General features: G+C 40.7%; 1 protein-coding gene across 4 annotated transcripts in view; it reads right to left on the bottom strand.

Moving 5' to 3' along the window:
* Window positions 1-24,649, bottom strand: part of dlg3 (discs, large homolog 3 (Drosophila)) — a 483,556-nt gene that overhangs the window by 390,529 nt on the left and 68,378 nt on the right. For all 4 annotated transcript variants that reach the window (XM_059651426.1, XM_059651427.1, XM_059651428.1 and 1 more), the window contains one exon: window positions 594-752. In XM_059651426.1, coding sequence (XP_059507409.1) covers window positions 594-752 — 159 coding nt within the window. The remainder of the gene's footprint in view (window positions 1-593; window positions 753-24,649) is intronic.

Genomic DNA, 24,649 nt, shown 5'->3' with positions numbered 1-24,649 from the left:
ACTAATCTCATGGAAATTTACCAATCCAATGCCTAGAAATGAGAATGTGAAAAAAGATGCTGGGACCAGGTTAAATTTAAATTTAAAAAATGAATTACATAGTAACAACTTAAAAACTGAAAATTATTTGCGATAATCTGCCAGTAGAATATTGTGGGCAACAAGTCTAACATGCTCAGAACAATGTTGGATGCAAACTTGTATTAAATTTACTTGAGGGGTGAGCTTCAATGAACCCAGTGACCTTTTCTGGTCCTTGATGTATCATATGTCCTTAGGCAAAGTCTCTTAAACATTGTCTTGGGTAAGACACAGATGGTAAAGATTCAGAATAAAGTTTACTCTGGTTAAACCGGTGCCATTAACACAATCTTTTACTGCTGCAATGCAATAATTTTGATCCCTCTAGGGAATTCAGGTTGAGACTTGTACCAAAGAGACATGTTACGAAGACTTCAACCCTTGCACGTGGGTTGCAGTGAACCTAAGTCCAACTGGTAAAAGAATAGTCTCTTACCACTGTACAGCCATGTCCCACGTCACACTCTAACATTTGATAATGGTACATACATAAAAGAAAAGGTGACACTGACCTCTGGACAGGAGGTATGGATGGGGGATACATAACTACAAATGTTCTCAACTTCAACTGTATTTGTCTCCTTTATCTGTACGAGCACGGGCATATTCTCGCTGGGAGTCTGGTTAAGAGGATGACGGTTGAGGATGTCATCATCATAGTAGTTACATCTCTATAAAACAATACAAACACATCATTGTTTATTAGATTCTGGTAATATGAAAACCTTAATATTTTGAGATATAAGGCCAAAACTTTCAACAAAATACCAATACTTTGAACAAAAAAATTAGTCTTTAAGCCAGACAAAGAGCACTTTTACAGTTATAAGTTGGTTTCACCATGAAGCTGAAAGTAGAAAGTTCTCATTGAATTTAAACGAGCCATTTAAAAAGTAACTCTACAGAAAGTGAGGTTTTCTACATCATAACTGTTGATTTTGTATAATCTCTTGCTTAAGTATTAGAAATGCATCATGGAGACGATGGCTGTGCCCATGGGTCCTGTGCAGTGTCAGCTAGAGTTCCAGTGCTTGGAATGGCTGGGGACCTGTAGCAGTGTCGGCTAGAGGTCCAGTGTGGGGAAGCAGCTGTGGGCCTGAGCCCTACGTGGCTAAAGCAAGCCCAGAGTGTTGGTGAGGGAGGTCCTTTGGCATCTGTGGCATTGGAAGCAGGAAACCTGAGGTTCCCTGAAGAGTAGACCAAAGTGAAGAAGGCTGAGCCCTTGAAGGGACAGCACTTAAGAAAGGCTATTGAACTGTTACCATTATTCCTTTATTTTTTCACTTGATACTAGGAAGGAATATAATGTTAATTTTTAACTTTATTTTTCTACTTTAAACAGAAATATGATAATATGGAACCGTATTACCTAATCAAATCAAGGTACGAGCCTGCCAGACAGAAATATAGAAAATAGGAGCAGGCTTGGCTATGTAGCCCCTCAAGCCAGCTCCATCATTCAATACGATCATGACTGCTCATTGACCTTAGTACCCAGCTCCCCCTTTAGTTCTATACTCTTGGATCTTTTTCATACTAAGAGCCATATCCAACTACTTCTTGAAAATGTTCACTACTTTGGTCTCGACCACATTCTGTAACAAAGAATTCCACTCCCTGAGTGAAGAAATTTCTCCTCATCTCCATTCAAAATGGCCTACCCTAATTCCTTAGGATGTGACCCATTGTATCCCAACATTCTTCCTCCATTTATCCTGTCTAGTCCTGTTAGAATTTTACAGGTTTTTACAAGATTTCTTCTCATTCATCGAAACGCAAGTAAATATAGTCCTAACCAATCCAATGTGTCCTCATACATCAGTCTTGCCACCCCAGGAATCAGACTGGTAAACCATTGTTACATTCTCTCAATACCCAGGACATCTTTCATCAGATAAGGAAACCAAAACTGCACACTATACTCCAGGAGATGTGGTCTCGCCGAGGCCATATACAATTGTAGCAAGACATTCCTGTTCCTGTACTTGAATCCTCTTGCTGTGAAGCCCAATGTATCATTTGCCTTCTTCAGCACCTGCTGCACCTGCATGCCTAATTTCAGCAACAGGTGTAAAGGAAGACCCAGGTGTCATTGCACCTGTTCTTTTCACAATTTATCACCATTCAGATAATAATCAGTATTCCTGTTTTTGAATGCAATATTAAAGCCAAACGCTGTCACTGTCATCTCTGGAATTCAGCCCACGCGTCCATATTTGAACCAAAGCTGTAATGAGGTCAGGGGCTGAGTGGCCCTAGTGGAATCCAAACTGGGTGTCACTGAGCAAGTAATTGATGAGTCAGGTGCTGCTTGACAGCACTCTTAATGCACCCAATATTCCTAGACATCCATATCACCTTAAAAGGAACATGTTGGGCCTGTACTCTCTGCATTTCCTTTTTGAACACACCATGCAGTTCTGCTGTAGATTTTCTCACAAGTGGCTATTCGCAGTCCACGTTGGCCAGATGCTGCCATATTTTAATAAAATTTTCCTGCGCTCCATCCAAAACCATTATTTGCAGACCATCACTTTGCTTTTCCATAATAAACTTGAAAGATACAGTTTTGCGATTGCTATCAATAAAATGCTCCCCTACTACAGCCTTAATCACCTGTCCAGATTTGATCACTAAAACTAGGTCCAGCATTATGCTATCCTGTATTGGGCCTTCTTTGTGTTGACATAAAAAGATCTCCTGAATATATTTCACGAAATCTGTCCCTGAAAAGCCCTTACATGTTGACTATCCCAATTAACATTTAGGAAGTTAAAATCTTTGAATATAATTATCCGATTGTTATTACACACCTCAGTGAATTGTCGACATATCTGCTCCTCTATTGTCCATTGACTGTGTAAGGACTTACAATGCACTGCCAGCAATGTGGTAGTACTCTTTTTACTCTTAAACTCTACCTATGAAGGAAAACCCTTTCAAGACATTGTCCCTCCCGAATATAATAGCAGACTCCTTAAGTAATAATGCAACACTGCTGAAGGTCCTTTTCCGCGGAATATTGGGGTGGCAATCCTACCCTCATTCAAGCAAGACTCTGTGGTGGTGACAAAATCACCGTTCAACTCACCTCATCTTACCTCATGTTACCTCATCTGTCTTACCTATAATACTCCTGGTATTTAAGGAGAAGATATCTGGCCTCATCTTACTCCCTTAAATTGTAAGATGGCTGAACTCTTGCTGTCCTGGGTCCTTTACAATATTATGCTGACTCACATCATCTGCAAACTTGGCAATATTACATTTAGTTCACACATCTAAATCATTAATATATGTTATAAATAGCTGGGTTACAAGCATTGATCCCCCACTAGTCGTATCATGTAACAATGAACAATAGTTAAGCAAGTTCTGTCTTTGCAATCAGTTCTTCCTATCATAGTAAGCACTTTAAATACTTAGCACCAAAGCTCATAAGGTAGCTCAGCATCATTGAAATTTTCAACTCTTACTTGGAAGTTATAAATCCATTCTGGATTTGCTCATCAAAGGAAATAGGATAAATCAACAGAAGCTATCAAACTTTTCATCACTTTAAATACTTTGGTTAGATCATCCCTCAATCTTATGTACTAAAGTTAAAACAAGCTGTCATTGTAGTTTAAACCCATGAGCCCTGTTATCATCACCATCACTGAAGAAACAGTATTACAGAAACTGGTGGGGCTAAAGGCAGTTAAGTGCCTGTCCCTGATGGCTTGCATCCTGAGGTCCTACCAGAAGTAGCTACAGAGACAGTGGAGACATTAGTTGTAATTTTCCCAAAATCCTTGGATTCTGGAGAAGTACCAGAGGATTTGAAAAACTGCCAATATGACACCCCTATTTCCAAAGGGAAGGAGCCAAAAACAGGTAACTATAGGCCCTTTAGCTTAACACCTATTATTAGAAAAGTACCAGAATCAATTATTAAGGAAATAATAGCAAAACATTTGGAAATTTAAATTCTATTCAAACAGAGTCAGCATGGCTTCATAAAAGGGAAATTGTGTCTGATTAATTTATTAGAGTTTCTTGTGTAAGTCTGAACCACAGCAAATAGACGGGAACCAGTAGATGTATTGTACCTGGACCTCCACAAGGCGTTTGACAAGGTATGTCACAAAAGGTTAAGTCATAAGATTAGGACCCACAGTATTGGAGGCAGTATATCAACACGGATACAGAGGTTAATGAGCAGGAGAAAGCAAGTAGGAGCAAGGGGTTCTTTCTCAGATTGGCACTGCAACTGTTTACAATATCTATTAATGACTTGGAGCAAGGTGAATGTACTGTGTGTAAATTTGCAGACAACACAAAATTAAGTGGAAAGGCAGGTTGTAAGAGTGATACAAAGAGTCTACAGTCCCGTCAGGCAGAAGATACAGTAGTTTGATCTCACGCACCAACAGGTTCAAAAACAGCTTCTTCCCTGCTGTGATAATAAAATGTGAGGCTGGATGAACACAGCAGGCCAAGCAGCATCTCAGGAGCACAAAAGCTGACGTTTCGGGCCTAGACCCTTCATCAGAGACCCTCCCTGATGAAGGGTCTAGGCCCGAAACGTCAGCTTTTGTGCTCCTGAGATGCTGCTTGGCCTGCTGTGTTCATCCAGCCTCACATTTTATTATCTTAGAATTCTCCAGCATCTGCAGTTCCCATTATCTCTTCTTCCCTGCTGTTACTGGACTGCTGAATGGACCTATCTAACTTCAAATAATGTTGATTGTGCTAATGCTTATCGTTCTTTGTGTAGCTGTAACCTTGTTTGCCTCGCTCTAAGTACTTTATGATCTGTATGTCCTTGTTTGCTATGGCCTGCCTGTACTACTCGCAAAACAAAGCTTTTCACTGTACTTAGATACATGTGACGACAATAAATCAAATCAAATATTGAGAAGCTAAGTAAGTGGGCAAAAAGTTGAATGATGGAGTATAATGTGGGAAAATATGAATTTGTTCGATTTGGAGGGGGAGAAAAAATTGTTATAATTAAATGGAGAAAAACTGAAGGAAGTTACAGAGCAAATGGACTTGAGGTACTTGTGCACAAAACACAGAATGCTAGCACATAGGTGCAGCAAGTAATGAGGAAGACTAATGGAAAATTGGCCCTATTTCAAGGTGGTCGGAGTACAAGAGTATGGAAGTCTTACTGCAACTGCTGTTGAGACGCATCTGGAGTGTTATGACCAATTTTGATCCCCTATTCAAGAAAACATATCATTTCATTGAAGGCAATTCAAAGAAGGTTCACTTGGATGATTCCTGGTATGGAGAGTTGTCTAACTTTACCAGTAGCCACATAGTCGGAAGGAGTACAAAGGAAGAAATACTGGAAGACTATCTGAAAGATAATCATGGGGGATTTCAATCTACATACAGAATGGAAAAATTCAATATCGAAACATAACCTATCTAAAGAGTTCATAGAATTTTTCAAGATAATTTTGCTTAGAAAAGCATGTCCTAGAGAGAAGAGAGCAGGCTATAGCAGATCTGGTATTGTTCAAGGAAAAAGGAATATCTTGAAGTGAAGGCACCATTAGGTAGTAGTGATCATAGTAAATCTTAATTTTGCATTCAGTTTAAGGGAGAGAAGATGGGATCCAAGAATTTTAAACCTAAATATGGGCAATTATGAAGGGATGAAAGAAATGCTAGCTAAAGTGAACTTTAAAGGAAACACAGTCTTGGAGCACAGATCCTAAAATGTCAACTGAAACACTGAAGCAGCTGGCACTTTAATTCCAAATATTATTTTTGGGCAGTTCATTTATAGCTTTAGCAGTCCCGATTATCATTTCAGTCATCAGGAAAGTGATAGGCGGAGTCACCAACAATGCTATTAAGCAGAATGTTCTCAATGATGACCTGCCCACTGAAGAGTGCACTCCCTCTCCAATAGGATACCTTAACTCCCCCAAAAGTGTCAAGGTATCCAAAGGGGTACCATACCTCTGCAACATTGTACACTAGCTGTTCAAAAGAAATATTTTGAGAACTGGCAGGCTCTTACCTGCTCTAATCTACACACGCAAGTACTACATCTCAAGCATTCCAAAATCCGAGATAATTTAAGACAATTTAAATGTCCAAGTGCCTCCTGGAACTGCACATCACAAGTTATGGAACACCCTAAAACCCATCTCCAGGAAAATGAGAGTCACTCAGGGCTTCTACTTTCTTCCTATATTTTTGTCACAGCAGACCGTTCACCTTAGCAAAACATCCTCGTATTTCTTACAAACACATTGCTCTATTGTTTAAGCTTTGTCTAAAATATGACCATGTTTCTTGGATTTTTGATGATAAATCCTGCACAGCTCCTTATTCTTTCTATAAACTATGTTCTTCCTTTAAAATATTCTATTCTTTTGATGTATCATACTTTATAATAAGATCTGTGGATAGGTGAATGAGTTCTGATCAAAATTCCTCAGAGCATTATCTCAGTTAGTGACATTCTCTAACCAGAATGAACACCCATTAAGAAAATTACAGAGTTAATTATTCACAGCCTTGCCATATATATAGATGAAAAGCAATGAATAATTCAAATAACAAGGATCTTTGTATTCATGCCATTGCTTAATTTCCTCAGCCTGACAGTAGCTACACCTGTAGATAACAAGGTGTGGAGCTGGATGAACACAGCAGGCCAAGCAGCATGCCCCCTCAATGAAATTTAGCTTTCCTGCTCCTAAGATGCTACCTGGCCTGCTGTGTTCCTCCAGCTCCACATCTTGTTATCTCAGATTCTCCAGCATCTGCAATTCCTATGATCCGCATAGATAATGAATCCGCTTGGTAACCTGACAGGCAACACCTCTATATCAGCCTATTTCCCCACCGTCCCAACTTTCATTCCTTTCTTTTGTGAAGTTATTAGTGTCATGCAATGGTATGTTCCATAAAAACCAACACTCTTTCAGTACTTTCTGTATCTACTTGTTCATAATTCAATGCAATTTATACTTGTTCTCATAAAATTAACACTTCTATTTTTTGGATGGTGGAGTAATAAGTTGGAATAGATACTGCTTTAAACCAAAGAAATCGTGGACGATGTTGTTGCATCTTTTAAAAGAAAAGTTACTGGACCCCATTCTGAGTTGCATCTACAATGTTGCCTTTTCCGAGCAGTGGGAGGGAATGCTAGACATCTCAGCTCCATGGGTGTGTGTTCAAGGCAGTTTTGCTCGGTGATAGTCCTTTAATTGGTTTTTAAAATCAGCATGGCTCAGCATGGCAACAACTCCTTGGTTGGTTCCTGGACAAGTGGCTACATCCCTGCATGTGGAAAATAAAACAAAGAAACAGCTAGACTGTCAACAGAATGTTCCTAAGTCTCTTTGTTCCTTCCCCATCCACAAAATTTGTGTCTTGTTTTCTATTTGTGTGCCTGTAAGTGTTTGTGAACTTTTAAAAGGGGTAGAGGTGAAGGTTATGGAATTATAAGTTTGCAATTATTGTTTCTTTCTTGCCATTAGATAAGAAAAATTTGATTATAACAAGAATGATTTCCTTATTAATGACAAGAATTTGGTGTATCTATTTTTTTTACCTAACGTTGGCAGGTATGTAAAATTAGGTAACTCAGTAGTGGGGCCTGACTTGATGCAGTACCCCAATGAGTCATGATGCTCTGCAAAGTGAGTTAGTAGAAACCTTCAGATCATACCCCTAATTTCCATTCCTGGGCTGGGTGTGCAGGGTCAGGAGAAAACCTGGCTTTCTGGATCTCTACCTTTAAAAATGACCACTTGCAATTTAGGACTTGCAGTCTGGAGATGTGACTGGACTGGGAGGTGGGCCAGATAATCCAGGAAGAGCATAATAATCTATCTGCTTTATTATGTTAGCTTGCAGAGAGCCTGCCTGTGGATTCTGTGATTGTATGAAAAATTTTTAAAATAAAATAAAGATTTAAACTGAAAATATTCATTCTGCCCTCATCTGTCTTATTCTCTATTCCCTGTCTGAGCCAATCCAAACGCTTGCAGCCACTCCCATACTCCTTCAGTCTCCACATGCCAATCTATGTCAGTCTATCCCATAGCCCCTCATACATCTAGGCCAATGTATGCTCATAGCTCATGATACCTCAAACATCATATTTCCCCAATCATCCCCAAGGCATTTTATAGCCCCTACGCTAACTCATCTCTCAACCATCACGCGTTGCCTTTTCCTTCCCAAATCACTTTTCAGTATGGGCAATAATCAGGCGATATCAGGACACAAATAAAGTTACCAATCTAATGGTAATGTCAGTTTTAGCAATGAAAGCATACATTAATTGATAAGGCCTCTTGTGGCGCAATGGTAATGTGCCTACCACTGAGCCAAGAGACCTGGGTTTAAGTTCCACATGGTCCAGAGGTGAATGCCTGAACAGAATGATTGGAAAATACCTATGCTCGTTGATACAAAACATACATTCAAAATAGTGAAATTACAAGAACAAATTAATTAAGAAAATAAACATTTCATTGACTTATCTTAAACATTTAACTTATGAAAATAAACTAACATGCAATACAAATCACAAAATAGTTTTATATAGTCAGGCACTTGGAAAATACCCTAGCAGTATTTATTTTAAATTGTGCAGATTTTTTTGGAAATTTTCTTGAAAGCTTTGCAAGTCACATCGGGTTCGTGCATATTTTATAAACAAGTATGCTTTTTTATGACCCCAAAGGGATTACCTCCATCAACAGTTTCCCAGGACCAGATCAAAAAGGATAGTTTACCTCTCCAAAAAGTGAAAATCATATAACATTCATGCAGTACTCACTCCTCACTCGATCACACCCCCACACCCAACAGATTTTCTAAGCTCGACACATATCACTTCATACCCTCTGCCCATCCCCCGGTCCATCATAAACTTGTACAAACTTAGGTCAATACTACCCCAACCCCTTTCAATTACCATGCCAACAGGATATCCTGGACAAATGCAGTACTAACAACACTTAAGAAGTTTGACACATTTGAGCACTAAAAGCCTGTCTTATCTAACACTTTCAACATTGAATGATCTAACATCAGTGCACAATGGCAGCAGTGTGTACCTTTCATAAGATGCACTGCAACAACTCACTGAGGCACCTTGAACAATACTTTCAAAATTTGTCAATTCTATCATCCAGAAGGACAAGAACAACTGATACATGGAAATGCCACCATCTGCAAATTGCCCTCTAAACCAAACACCATCCTGACTTGGAATGTAACACTGTTCCTTCATTTTTGCTAGGTCAAAACCCTAGAACTCCCAAACTAACAGCACTGTGCTGTGGCTACACAAGGGCTGCTGAGCAGTTCAAGAAAGCAGATCACCATCAGACTCTCCAGGGTAAATAGATATGCCTAATAGATAATGGCCTAGCAGAGATCTTTTATCCCAAGGATGAATAAAACAAATCCACAAGTCCCCATGCACATAGGAGAAAATATATTGGTCTACAACCCAGACTTCAGGCACTGGCAGATTATATGCAGTAGCACACCAAGACGAGGTGAGTAAAGGACCAAATGAATAATTATATAGATATATGATTTTAGATTTATATAGCACCGAAATAAACTGTTTATTCGACATTTTCTTTGGGGTAAATCGTGAGTCGCACTTGAATTCAAAAATGAGCTTGCACTTTAAGAGGTTAGAGACAGGAAATCAGAGAAGGAAGGTATGTTCAAGAACTGATACTTCATAAAACACTGCACTATGTTGAACGCCAACATGTGAAGACTCCTTTTGCACTTTCACTTTGCTCATCTTATCGCCTCTTCTTGGCTATCTGGAATTCCGTTTCCCTTTCAAACTGTAAACCAACATCAGTTTTCTTGGCCTAAGAATGGTGCTGTCACAGATTTAAGAGCAGTTGGATTGTCAAACCAATTGAGGGGATATGTAAGATTACTCGACTATGAAACTTGAATTGCTTATATAAAGGTGGGTATTTCCTAGAAGTTCAGTGACGTTCTAATCTGTGTAGAGTTTGAAGTGTTTACATACAACAAACCATTCCACAAATTTCAAACATGTGCCGAGCTTGGAACAACAAAGAAACAATGCGTTATTTAACTTGCTAGTTTTAAATCCAGATCTGGTATAGGTCAGGCAAAAGTCATTGAATCACTGAGTGTTACAGTGTAGAAAGAGGCCAATCAACCCATCATGTCTGCACCAGCTTCTGAATACTTTAACTTAAAGCCAATTTCCTGTCTTCTCCTTATGAACTGCACATTGTTCCTATTTAAATAATCATTCAATATCTTCAAGAGTAATTCAGTTGAACTTGCCTCCATCACACTTCCAGGCAGTGCATTCCAGAGTAATGCAAATGCTTACTTTAGTTGGAAGGCCGACTATGGGATAGTACACACCCCTCTCTGTTTGAAAGTGTTGTGGCTGGCACTATGTCTATGTCCCAAATAGGCACGGAAGCTGTTCAGGTGTCGTAAGAGGATCAGGGAGGAGGAAAGAGTTCTCTTTTGGCTTGTTATGATAACAAGTGAGAGGTGATGCAACTCATCGTTCCTTACTGCCTCAGGTGTTGATAGCAGCTCATGATCAAACAGGGCGTCACGCAAAGGAATGGCTATTGTTGACAACAATCAAAACTGTGATAACACAGTGTGGAGCTGGACAAACACAACAGGCCAGGCAGCATCAGAGGAGCAGGAAAGCTGACATTTCAGGTCGGGATCCTTCTTCAGAAATGAGGGAGGAGAGGGCGGCTCTGAAATAAATAGAGGGGGGCGCGGTGATAGCAGGTAGATGGTGGAGCGGATCGGTGGGAGGGAAGACAGAAACTTCAAGGAAGCTGTGAGATGTTTCTTTGGCTAAAATGGAGAAGTGACTTGCCCTGTTGCTTGGGAACACTGGTTGCCAAGCAACCGCAACAATACGGAGACAATCTCCGTACGAGAGAGAGACTAGCAGATGCCAGTGAGAACAGCAAAAGGAGAAGAAGAAACATGTGTAAGAGTGCCATTGCGGGAATGTCGTGAAAGTTCTATTTCCCACCAATATCCAGATTTTAGTTAGTACTAAACAGTAAGGTTAAAGTAAGTTTAGTAATTAAAGTTACAGTAAGTAACTTTCAACTTAAAAACGTATAAGTTGAGTTTTGACAGAACAACTCAGCAAAGTGGATGGACAATTCTCATGACCTACAGAAGCCCATATTAAGGCTTTAACTCTAGGTTTCAGATCATCAGAAATGTCTAGAGTTTCTGAGGGACATCTGTAAGGTAGAGAGCTACATAGATAGCACATAGAGAGAGTTGGTCACACTAAATGTTAGGGACAAGCAGGCACATAAGGACGACTGGCTGCTAAAGGTCATGCAGGAGTCTCCAGAAGTCCTGTTTGGTAACTGTTTTCCTTTCTGGACATCTGTGCACCAAAGGATACATGAAGAAATGCAGCAAGAACCAAGCCTGTGGGACCATAGGTAGCCCAGCTGTTCAGGATTGGAGGAAGCTGAGTGGAAGGATAATACTAATAGGTGAGTCTTTAGTTAAGGGAACAAATGGCATTTCTACAACCATCAAAATGACTCTAAAATGGTTTGGTGACTCCCTCGTGTTAGGGTCAAGATGGCTGCTAGAAATTCTTCTGGGGGACAGAAAACAGTCAGTGGTTATGCTCTATGTTGGTACTAATGACATAGATTGGAATGGGGACGTGGTTCTGCAATCAGAATTTAGGGATCTAAGTAGAAAGTCAGAAAGCAGGGTTTCTAAAGTAGTAATCTCTGGATTACTTCTATTGCCACATCAAATAAGTTCAGAAATGGGAAGATAAGAATAATGATGGCAAACTGGAAAAATGATGCAAAGGTGGGCCTCAGATTTCTGGGACATTGGGACTGGCTCTGGAGGAGATGGCATCTGGACAATTTGAACAGGTGCACCTGATCAGAACGGGGAATGAATGCTTTGCACAGCGTTTTGCTAGTGCTGTTGGGGGACAGTTTTAACTAACTCAGTGGAGGTGTGGGAACCAAGAAGGAATATTCAAAAGTAATATCAGGGTGAACGAAATGCTATGAGAGGCAGGTAACATTAAAATAAAGATTTACAAGTTAATAGGTGGAATCAGAATAGGGGAGAAGCTTTTGGAGCCTAAATAGGGTAACAGTGAAAATGCATGAATACTTGGAGAATAATTAATAAGATTGGGAGTTACAAGCGCTTACAAGATTAATTTATGGGGTTATGGAAATAACGAAGACGCATCTCTAGGAAGAGCAGGTCTTATTGCTAAATATTCCTGGTTACAATGTACTCACAAAAGATAGAAAAGATAAAAAAAAGAAGCCATGATTAAGGAGGACATTGCAGGATGGAAACAGGATGTTTCAGAGGGTTCAAGAACACAATCAATTTGGGTAGATCTAAAAAATAAGTAGGTTTCAATAAATTGCTTGATGTAATATATCGACTACCAGCTAGTGGGAAGGACATTGAGAAACAAATCTGCAAGGGAATTACCGTCAGGTATAAACATTATACAGTAATTATAATGGGGATTTTAATTGCCTGTATGTTGGCTGGACTAGTGGTAGTGTAAGGGGCACTGAGAGACAAGCACTTCTAAATTGTGTTCAGGAGAATTTCCTACAGCAGTAAGTGGGTAATCCAACAAAAAATGTGGCACTGTTTGACTTAGTCCATGGGAATGAGGTGGACCAAGTAGAACTTGAGTAAGTATGCTGCTTTAGTATTTCTTCTCATGTGTAGTAAATAATAAACTCATTAGTTGTGTTAATTCAAGAAAATCTGGTGAAATTGGCTCTTTTTGAAACGTAAGTTCAATTGTCTGGGAGAAACAGAATTAATAGGAGAAGGATCCTTTATAAATTAACTGTGTTACAGGTAACTGAGGGGGTGAGTGAATAAAGAAGTATGGCCAGTTCACTCCTGCTCACCTGAGAACATAACAATTTGGGGAATCCGACCTGAAACAACAGCCAACAACAGAACATTTCCCGGTAGGTGGTTGTAGACAAATCACATTTGGTTAAGCCAGGCATTCGAGATGATATCCAAGAGAACAATGAGAGACGCAGGAAGAAGTAAAATTTTGAATAATGATGATGCTGAAAGGACAGAATTGCTGATCAGTGCAGGGGTATACCTCCAAAATCAGAACATCAGGGGTTGGAATAAGGTACAGGGCGTCTGGTGCTTTGAAACACACAAAGTCATCATACCGAGTTTGCCAAGGGGCCTTGTCAGGGTACGGGTCAGTCAGGTGTCCAAAAGCATCTGATTGGCAGTATGTGTTGCCTCATTTGCTGTGCGTTAACCAGCTGGAGGGCAGCTTCAGAAAACGATTCACAGATGTGAGTCGCTTGAGGGCAAAAGTTTGGTTGAACTAGAGTTGGATAGCAATGAGGAATCCTGGATTGACTTGAGCGTTGTGAATTCTGAGGGTGCATCCTGTATAGAAAGGTCTGTTCAGACAAGAAAGATGGTGCTATCTTGGCTGCACCCTCAGAATTCACAACGCTCAAGTCAATCCAGGATTCCTCATTGCTATCCAACTCTAGTTCAACCAAACTTTTGCCCTCAAGCGACTCACATCTGTGAATCATTTTCTGAAGCTGCCCTCCAGCTGGTTAAGGCACAGCAAATGAGGCAACACATACTGCCAATCAGATGCTTTTGGACACCTGACTGACCCGTACCCTGACAAGGCCCCTTGGCTTGAATCCATGGAATTAATAACACATGTAAGCACTCAACCTGATGCTGGCTATCACACCAACTCTTATGACTTGCCTAGATCAGTGATGCAATAAGACAGTGCTGCCACCAATAATGTGGATCCAATCATTCAAGCGATATTGGTGGAATCAAACATGCTGATTACATAACTGCTTAGTAAACGGCCATTATGTGCTATACGTAGTTGCAGGGACTAAATGCGTCATGTAGGGAAGTGAATAATGGGGTGTTCAACAACAGCAGGTGATTGTGAGGGAGTGTACTGAGCCAGGAGCTGAAGCAGTCACATGGGCCCTCTCTACAGAACGGATATTGTTATCAGAAAGAAGTTTCTTAGAAAGAAGAAACACACAAAGAAGTTCTTTAACCAGATATTACAGACTTAATTCAATGTAAATCCACTGTTTTTATAGTTTAACATTCATTTTCCTTCATGCTTGCAAGGCTGGGCCAGCAGAATAAAGAATCCCTGTTTCTTGATCATCAGGCTGTCTATATGCTTAAATTTTGCTTTACTGTAAAATGTTAATTCTGTGGAATAAACTAGATCATTTACTCGTTCGACCATGGCCATCTGGTTAAGCCATCTTGTAACAATCAAAATACTCAAGAATTTAAGACTTTAATGAATTTGTATCTTGCTTTTCAAACAATTATATTTACTATTATATGACAAATATTGTTGTAAACTCTCTTTAGCATTGTGGGTTTTACCACTGGCATAAATGCTGATCTACCAGAAAATAATTATTATTTGGAGAACACAACAGCTTTATTGCAAATAATTTATAACAATCATAATATGTTTATAGAGGTATGGTCAAGGGGCATTGCAAATATAAGTATGCACTCAGAAAATGCTTAACCAGAAAAAAATCTACCATTTCTGCAATTCACACTTTGAGCAATATTTTACAGTATACCTCTGGTAGATTAGGAGCTGGTTGGGGCTCAGAGCTCAGGATGTGGTCTACCTGCTACCTACCCAACCTGTCTTCCATTTATGAGGGACTAGTGGAGGAGCTGGGTGGCCCACCTGCTCTTGAGGTCATTAAGAGGCCAATTAATGCAGTAACTTGCAGTTATGTCTACCATGTTGCTCAAGGCAGGGTCAGACCTACAGGTGAATAGCCTGGTAGTTTTATCCATGGAAGGTGGTGTTGGGCAAGAAAATTTGGGGAAAAAACAAGAGTTTCTGGAAAAGCTCAGCAGGTCTGGCAGCATCTGTCCTAAGAATAGAGGAAGGGTCACCGGACCCGAAATATTAATGCGGATTTTTCTTCACAGGTTCTGCCAGACCTGAGCTTTTCCAGCAACTTCTGTTTTTGTTCCTGATTTATAGCATCTGCAGTTCTTTCAGTTTTTAAGAAAATTTTGGAACCACCTGTGCTCATCAGAAACATTTCTATACCTACAAAGTCACACACACTCTTTAAACCTTCTCTTCACACTCATCAATGGCCAACAATTGCTCTCAACCTTCCAGCTAGGCCCTGCCTATATCCTGGATGTACCTGATGTCTAACCTCCATTAGCTACTCTTCTTTGGGGCCTGCTCCCACACAAGGAGCAAGAAACTCGTAATAGGTAACAGTTCCTGAGTGATGCTAAGCCTTTTCACCATATCAACGTGATGATCCACAGCTTACATCATGACTCCATGCACTCATCCTACTGATTTAGGAGAAGAAAGAATTCCTTATGAGCCTCACTCATTTCATGAATGTGACAATTATAACTTTCTATACAACTGCACTGTGGAATCTATTGAGTTGTTTCCCTTTTGTCCATTGCAGAGAAAATTTTGGCACATTTTCCTGAGTCATCAACTGGGGGCACTAAAACAAAAATATAGCTCTACCTTGACCAAATTAACTATCATGCAGTAGGGACTGGAAAACTTTCAAAGTATTAGATTAACAACCACAGTCAGAAACCAGAAAACATTGTTACAGCTTTAGCTACACAAGATAACATAACACAATACCCTGGAAAGGTATCAGAGATAATGGGCACTGCAGATGCTGGAGAATCCAAGATAATAAAATGTGAGGCTGAATGAACACAGCAGGCCAAGCAGCATCTCAGGAGCACAAAAGCTGATGTTTCGGGCCTAGACCCTTCATCAGAGAGGGGGATGGGGTGAGGGTTCTGGAATAAATAGGGAGAAAGGGGGAGGCGGACCGAAGATGGAGAGAAAAGAAGATAGGTGGAGAGAGTATAGGTGGGGAGGTAGGGAGGGGATAGGTCAGTCCAGGGAAGACGGACAGGTCAAGGAGGTGGGATGAGGTTAGTAGGTAGATGGGGGTGCGGCTTGGGGTGGGAGGAAGGGATGGGTGAGAGGAAGAACAGGTTAGGGAGGCAGAGACAGGTTGGACTGGTTTTGGGGTGCAGTGGGTGGAGGGGAAGAGCTGGGCTGGTTGTGTGGTGCAGTGGGGGGAGGGGACGAACTGGGCTGGTTTAGGGATGCGGTGGGGGAAGGGGAGATTTTGAAACTGGTGAAGTCCACATTGATACCATTAGGCTGCAGGATTCCCAGGCGGAATATGAGTTGCTGTTCCTGCAACCTACGGGTGGCATCATTGTGGCACTGCAGGAGGCCCATGATGGACATGCCATCTAAAGAATGGGAGGGGGAGTGGAAATGGTTTGCGACTGGGAGGTGCAGTTGTTTGTTGCGAACTGAGCGGAGGTGTTCTGCAAAGCGGTCCCCAAGCCTCCGCTTGGTTTCTCCAATGTAGAGGAAGCCACACCGGGTACAGTGGATGCAGTATACCACATTAAGCAGAGGTTCACCTGCACATCTGCCAATGTGGTATACTGCATCCACTGTACCCGGTGTGGCTTCCTCTACACTGGGGAAACCAAGCGGAGGCTTGGGGACCGCTTTGCAGAACACCTCCGCTCAGTTCGCAACAAACAACTGCACCTCCCAGTCGCAAACCATTTCCACTCCCCCTCCCATTCTTTAGATGACATGTCCATCATGGGCCTCCTGCAGTGCCACAATGATGCCACCCGTAGATTGCAGGAACAGCAACTCATATTCCGCTTGGGAACCCTGCAGCCTAATGGTATCAATGTGGACTTCACCAGCTTCAAAATCTCCCCTTCCCCCACCGCATCCCTAAACCAGCCCAGTTCGTCCCCTCCCCCCACTGCACCACACAACCAGCTCAGCTCTTCCCCTCCACCCACTGCACCCCAAAACCAGTCCAACCTGTCTCTGCCTCCCTAACCTGTTCTTCCTCTCACCCACCCCTTCCTCCCACCCCAAGCTGCACCCCCATCTACCTACTAACCTCATCCCACCTCCTTGACCTGTCCGTCTTCCCTGGACTGGCCTATCCCCTCCCTACCTCCCCACCTATACTCTCTCCACCTATCTTCTTTTCTCTCCATCTTCGGTCCGCCTCCCCCTCTCTCCCTATTTATTCCAGAACCCTCACCCCATCCCCCTCTCTGATGAAGGGTCTGGGTCCGAAACGTCAGCTTTTGTGCTCCTGAGATGCTGCTGGGCCTGCTGTGTTCATCCAGTCTCACATTTTATTATCTTACTCTGGAAAGGTGATTTGATCAAGAATTTGCTTGACTAAATTACCAAGTTAGTTCATAAAAAGCATGTGTGCAGTCACGTATAAGGTCAATTCATTTACAAATGTGATATTTTATTTCCAATGAAGCGTTACCCATACCACTAATGTGCTCTCAGGAATTTTTCTCATTGTTTCCCTCAAACTACATTTACTGTAAAGTGCTATTCCTGCCTGGTAGAATAGCTTGGCTTTAACTACTCACCAGCAGAGAAAATCTTTAAAGTCTTGGCAAGTACTTCCACTTACACTTAGCAAAGGAGTTTACGTATAATGAGGTAAGCAATGTGGATTGTCTTGCCAGATCTCACTGAGGGAAATCCTCAAAAAACTCAGTGAAATTGAATTTGGTCTGCTGCATATTACACAACAATATGTGGCAGGAGCAGTGGCAACTATTACAGAAAAGGAGAAGTTTGGGGAAAGAGATGACAAAGCAGTGGAAGGAGAGCTACATCAGTGCCTTGAAATCAAAGATAACAGGAATCATAACTCAATGATGCCTCTACATTTAAGGCATTCCTTGTGCCATTAGTGCAGAAATGGTGTTCCTCCTTTGTAAATCCTCAAATTGCTCACGTACAGGGCTTCAAACTGTGAGGGCCTGACTGCAAGTTGTTGCACATTGGCTGCTGCCAAGCAAGTCTGGCCAAACTGATTTTATGACACAATGGCAGTGGCTGCGGGGGTCATGAGGCGTCTGTGTGGTAAAGGTTGCAAGTGAATGTTCATCTTCAAAAGGAAATGAGTATCGGGGTTGCTACAACATGCATTGGCAGGAGACTTTGGGAAAACCCCATCTCTTTCCTTTAAACCCATGTACGTCTCTATCCACATCTTTTCGGCCATGTTTTGGTCACATTTAATTCTTTCATCATGTTTTGCTGCCCATTTCTTTTTGTTTTAATGTTTTGTAAAGTAGGAACATTTTTCTCTGCCAAAGATGCATAAAACTGCTCATTGTAATGATTCAAATGTTTCAGTGTCAGACAAGAAGAGGATAACAGATTGTGAACACTTGTAGTCTGACATTTCAAGGAATGAAGTTAGTGATTATATTATGGAATAACCAGTAAATATGGAAGTTAATGCATGTTGCAAAATTACTCATTGGCTTGAAGATTGAACCAAGTGGGAAAGAGAACAGACCCCGAGAAAAACCTGATAAATATAAAGAATCAAATGACAAATCATGAGCTGACACACAATCTTGTTTCCTCAGGTTTTTAGTTATTGTTAGAGTAATAGGGTAGTTGCTTTTCAAAATCTTTTTCTCTCAGTTTCTTAACATTCTCTCTTAATTTCATTTTCTTTTGCTGTCTGTAATTTTACTATCAATTCAATTTTCTAGTGTACAATTTCTGCTTTAGATTCTACATGTCTCATTAAGAGATGTTCAAACTGATTAGTTGGAAGCAACTACTGAGGTTTTCTTATTCACGCAAATCACAGAAACCCTGTCAAGAGCATCATGCTAACACTTATCTTGAATTACCATAAATTGCCATATTAAAACACAGAAAATGTCATTGGCAGTTCCAAATATAATGACCAACAAGCACCATTTGTTTGCCTCTAATCACAAAATCTGAGCAATAAAAAAAATAATGTGGATACTGTACCTTTGAAAACAAAAATACTGAAATGCATTTACAAAGCACACCAAATTCAACAATCACTTTAAAAGTGCCGTTGACTGGTTACCACACAAAGTATAATAGATAAAGTATGAAAAAAATGTTCATCAACAAGCCTTAAGTCTGGCACAATAATGCAGTTTTGTTAATTAAAATTTCTGTCCAACTTTGAACATGGTCAATATTTAGGATGTTATAAAAACACAGTAATCCCGATATATGTGCAAATTTTGCTGCATTAGTATTTGAAACATTGAGCTTGAGAACTACCCTCCTTCATTACATTCATTGAGAGTTCCAGTGCCCAGTCTCTTTAATCAATATGGCACCACCCATCAAAATGCAGTTGTGGTGACGATCAATGCCTTTGTCATCATTGTCAGGTGGCTTGTACCTGAACACACTAAGTAACCCGTGCCTGCTTACAAGATGGCAGACAGAAGCTAAGCAAAACTAAGCAGCCTACTTGAACAGAACTGCTAGAAGGTCAGTAAAAGAATACTGTATGTTCCCATCTGAGACAGTTCTGATAAAAAGATGCCCTAGGACAAATAAAAGACAAATTCCAGCTTTATTAATGAAAGGATGCTTGTCCCAGTAAATGAATAATGTCAGGTGCTAGATTGGGTCTGCAAGCAGCTGCAAGGATAACAGCTAAAGTTATTTTGTAGTAAATAGTTGCCTCTTTAAAGCTACCAGCAAAATTAAATAGTTTATAGCTAAAAATGCTAGAATCATAGAAGTTGGTTACAACACATAACCAGGACATAATACAAGCCTTAAAAAAATTTAACCTTAGATATAAAGTTTAACTAGCCTGAGAAGACACCTTTTCATACCCTGAGCAAGATAGATTGTTCACAACCCATAAATTACAAAATGCTGACAGTAAAGTAGTTGTATGACGTTACATTCATAATTAACTTTATAACAGAAGTTAACCTTACAGCAATTAGTTAAAACTAAATGACTCTTTATTTTTACATTATGTAATTGTAACAGTGGGAAAATAAAAGGAGCAACTGAATATGATAGAAGACAGCACCAAAATACATTTGGATAATAGAATTCGATCTGTCCTGACAGATGAATAAACCTGAGAAAAACCCAAAGGTGTATAGCCATTAAATGTTTTGGAATGCAAATGAATAGGATGCATGGGGAGATCCTAAGGCTGAGAGAATACACCCTCTAGCTAACACCATAAAATCATTGGAACCTTGGAGAGAATATGAGACGCAGAATCAGGCATAGTGGCAGTGGGCGCCCAGCGTGAGAGCGCATGAAATAATGTGAGAATATGTGTAAGAAGAGGGGGTTGAGAGTCCCGGTGCACAAAATAGGAGGAAAAGATGGGGGCTGTAAGTCCCAGCGCTATCATGCACAGAAAAAGGAGAAGAAAAGGGTGAATTCAGAAGATAAAATAAGTGAAAAATTGAGCAGACAGTAGTTACAAAAACAAAGTAAGAGGAAAAAAGAAGTAAAATAAGAGACAAAAATAAACACAAAAAAGACCAGTGCTCCTGGGATGCTGCTGGGCCTGCTGTGTTCATCCAGCCTCACATTTTATTATCTTGGATTCTCCAGCATCTGCAGTTCCCATTATCACAAAAAAGACCAGAAATCTCTGGCATGAGAGAAGTGCAAGGTAGGAAAGAACAAGGCTCTGGGAAATAATAAAACAGTAAAATAGAAGCAGCCACAGTTGTGAGAGGGTCTGGGGAAGTGGCAGGGAAGGATTGTGGGAAAATGGGCTACAGTCCAGATTAGTCCATTTTGCAGACTGTGTTTAAAAAACCGTGCAGAAACATGCTGAAATAGCTATAGTGTTCATAAGTAACAAAAGAGAGAGAGCAAAACGGCTCTCTGCTAGATCATTGAATACTGTAGAGGTGTTAACTCTTCATGGTTTGGTTTGAATGCACCTTTGTTTGTTGATTGCTAAATATTGTCTTTTGTAATTTGTGTTTTTTTGTTGCCTAGACCATCAAGATGCTTTGAAGCTAGTTTGCAGTTTGGGAATGCGTGGTGTGCCTGTGTAAGTATGAGACATACCAAGGCTTGTATTATGTCCTGGTTATGATTAATGTTATGTCCAGTTAAGAAACTCTGAGTGGTTGTGTGACGCAGAAGTCTACAGCAAAATGTTGATTTAAAAGGTTAGTTTGTAAAGCTCAGTAAGAATTCATCTTTTAGAATTGGCTCTATACAGTGTTTGGGCTTTGGGTAAATTTTAATTTCAGAAATTACCATTTTTGGAATTTCATTTACTGGCTAGAAATGCAAGACCAACAACTGTTTTAACACGAGTGAACCTTTAACTATAAGGCCATAAGACATAGGAGTGGAAGTAAGGCCATTCGGCCCATCAAGTCCACTCCGCTGTTTAAATCATGGCTGATGGGCATTTCAACTCCACTTCCCTGCACCCTCCCCGTAGCCCTTGATTCCTTGTGAGATCAAGAATTTGTCGATCTCTGCCTTGAAGGCAGATGATTTGCTTATTGTAAAGGTATTGTGATGTGAAAATATGCAAATAGTAGGAAATTTGGAATCTTAGGAATGCAATTCTCTTTGAGCAAAATTCTGATATATTTTAAAATCTGAGAAAGCTGATAACTGAATTAGAAAAGGCAATCTTATTAGAGGAGGTGGTTCAGTACTAATAAACGCATTCTGCTTGACATGGGATAGACAGATACTTTCTTAGAAATTTTAACCAATGTATGATGATATTTTACTGCCACTGAGTGAATCTGTGGATAGAGAACTGGAGGGTTAAATAAAAACTCAAATTAATAAAGTAATCAAATAGCTATGAAAGCATAAAATGACCAAGGGGATAATGAGAAAGTAGCAGCAGTTGTTACAGAGTGTGGGTAGCAGTACTCAACCAGCCACCCTCAGCCCACAGACTGAAATAAAAATTGCAGATTATGTGATCAATGCTTGTACTTCTGTGTGTAAAAATGCTGAAGGTAGTATATTAGGAATGGATTTGCTGGAACAATTTAGAGCTATAATTAATAAATGAGAAGCGAAAATTGATTAGGATTGCCAGTTTAAATTTAAAGGATTGCTTGCTTCCTTAAGAGCATCTGTGCTGCCCACAGTTGGGAATGGGATCTGCAGAATCCCTATCATAAATTAGTAACTGATGTGTCCCAAATTATGGGCAACTACCAAAACAGAGTTCGGAAGATGAGATATAAAACCGATTGAAATACTGGGAAATGTACAACGACCTAAAAAGCAACACCCCATCAGAACTCAAGCTGTTGAGGCACTTAAAGAGACAGTGAAAAATTTGGAGACACAAGGAGAGAGACATGATTGTATCCTCCTCTTTGGAGCTGGGAGAGGAAAAACAGAGGCAAGTTAAGGACGAGCCATTAGAGGGGCCAAATGTGAAATGCATGTTTGTAGCTGGGGCAAGGTGGTATTATGATGGTGAGGTCCTGACAGAGTGGGCCGTAGTTTGAAAGAGGAGCTTTTAGCAGGAGAGAGAATAGAAGATATCACTCTGCCCAGGTAGCTGAACTAAAAACACTTATTGTGACCCTGAAGTTAGGAAGAGGACAAGGGGTTAACATCAACACAGACAGTGTAGTCCATGACTACATGATGGCATGGGCAAGGTGAGGTTATGTTACTTAAAATGGTAGTGTAATCCAGCACGAGAACCTAGTCAAGGACCTAGTGACTGCAGCTACTGAACCAAAAGAAGCAGCAGTAATTAAAATAAATGCACACAGGAAAATTCGAACACCAGCGCAGAGGCAATAGTTACACAGATAATGCAGCAAAAGCAATGTTAGAACAGGAAGTGATAACGATATCAGCTGTGAGGCAGCATGAAAGCAGAGACAAATGGAATATTTTAAACTTACAAGCAGCGGCCAGTTCAGAAGAAAAAGCGGAATGGATAAAAGACGGGGCAACATTTGGAGCAGATGATATTTGGAGAAAAGGAGGCAAAGTGACAGACCCCACATTTTACCAGCCGACATTATGCAATGTTTGCCATGGATTAGCACACATAGGGAAAAATAAAATGACACAGCTGATATCTAACTGCTGGTGGTGGAGAGGAGTGGGGAGAGACATAGCCAAAGTTTGTCAAAGATGCACTGCATGTGCACAGGTAGAACCAGGACAGGGAATTAAAATTAAAATGAGCCATCAGCCCCATTCAAGTGGACCATGGGAACACCCTCAAATAGATTTCATAGGGGCATTCCCACAAAGTCAGAATAAAAAATTCTGTCTGGTCATGGTTGACCAATTTACCAGATGGGTAGAAGCTTTCCCTAAAAAAGACTATACTGCAATGCCAGTGGCAAAAATACTGGCAGCAGAAATAATACCTCAGTGGGGTAGTCCCCTATATTCAGGCCAAGGGACCCACTTCACTGTCAAGTACCTGAAGGAAACATGTAAACTAATTGGAATAACACAAAGGTATCATATCCCCTACTATCCACAGAGCTCGGGCATGGTAGAGAAGATGAACAGAACACTGAAAAAATGTTCTGACCAAGACAATAATTGGAGAAGGGGTTAAATGGACCCTTTCCCTAACAGCTACTCTGATGGCCGAGACAGCAATGCCCTCTAGGACCACTGGGCTAACATCCTATAAACACATGACAGGATGAGCAATGACACTCACCCAGGATTTAATCACAGGGGGAGCAGAACTGAATAACAGCAAAGGACAAATCTAGGATTACATGAAATCCCTCAGTAAGCATCCACACATAATTCATGGACAGGCAAGAAACCAGTAGCTTGTCAAGGACTGGGAGTTCAAAGGGTACCCAGGACGAACAGAAATGCCAGGCCCAGGACAAAAGGTTCTGGTAAAAATAACCCCAAGCAGGGGAGCCTTGCACCCCCAGTGGGACAGACCTCATGAGCTAATATTAACAAGTAACAGAAGTGCACTTATTAATGAAAGTGAAATTGGTAAATGGAGCAATCCTACACAGCTAAGAGTGTATAATTATTAATGGATGACTGTCCAGCTTGCTAGTCTGGTATGCTCTCTTTCTCTCTCCCACCGGAAACCATGCCCCCCCCCACCCCAGCAACGTTGCACGTTTTAGAAGACCCTCATCTCTGTGCACCAAAAAACCGCAGGAACAGGATCCTCAATCCCAGGACAACAATCAGAACAGATTAAGGTCATATGTAAGTATATGTGACGCAGCTGCGCTGTAAAGACTGTAACTAAGAACATCGCTCAAATTACTGTGAGTATGAAAATGCTAATCATCTGTGGGTTTGGCTTACTTTTGATCCCATCAGAAGCTGACAGGTGAGTTGAGAAGAGGAATTTGAATGTTAATACGTTTTTGTATTTATTATGTGTATGCTAGAGAACATAATGTCTCCAATTGCTGGGTCTGCACCCATGACCCCAAACAGTCTAAGGGAGGGATACCAATGTGACCCATTCCCTTTAATGTCTCAGAATTAACTGAATGGGTATTAAGATAGAATAGCTCAAAACAGGGAGAGAGAGATGGGCCCAGTAAATACTGACCTAGGTAAGTCACAATGGAAATTAGCTGGGTA

This window comes from Stegostoma tigrinum, chromosome 15 (assembly GCF_030684315.1).
Source record: "Stegostoma tigrinum isolate sSteTig4 chromosome 15, sSteTig4.hap1, whole genome shotgun sequence".
NCBI classification, from domain to species: domain Eukaryota; kingdom Metazoa; phylum Chordata; class Chondrichthyes; order Orectolobiformes; family Stegostomatidae; genus Stegostoma; species Stegostoma tigrinum.
Note: the sequence above shows the minus strand (reverse complement) of the source record. Positions and strands in the feature narration are given on the sequence as shown.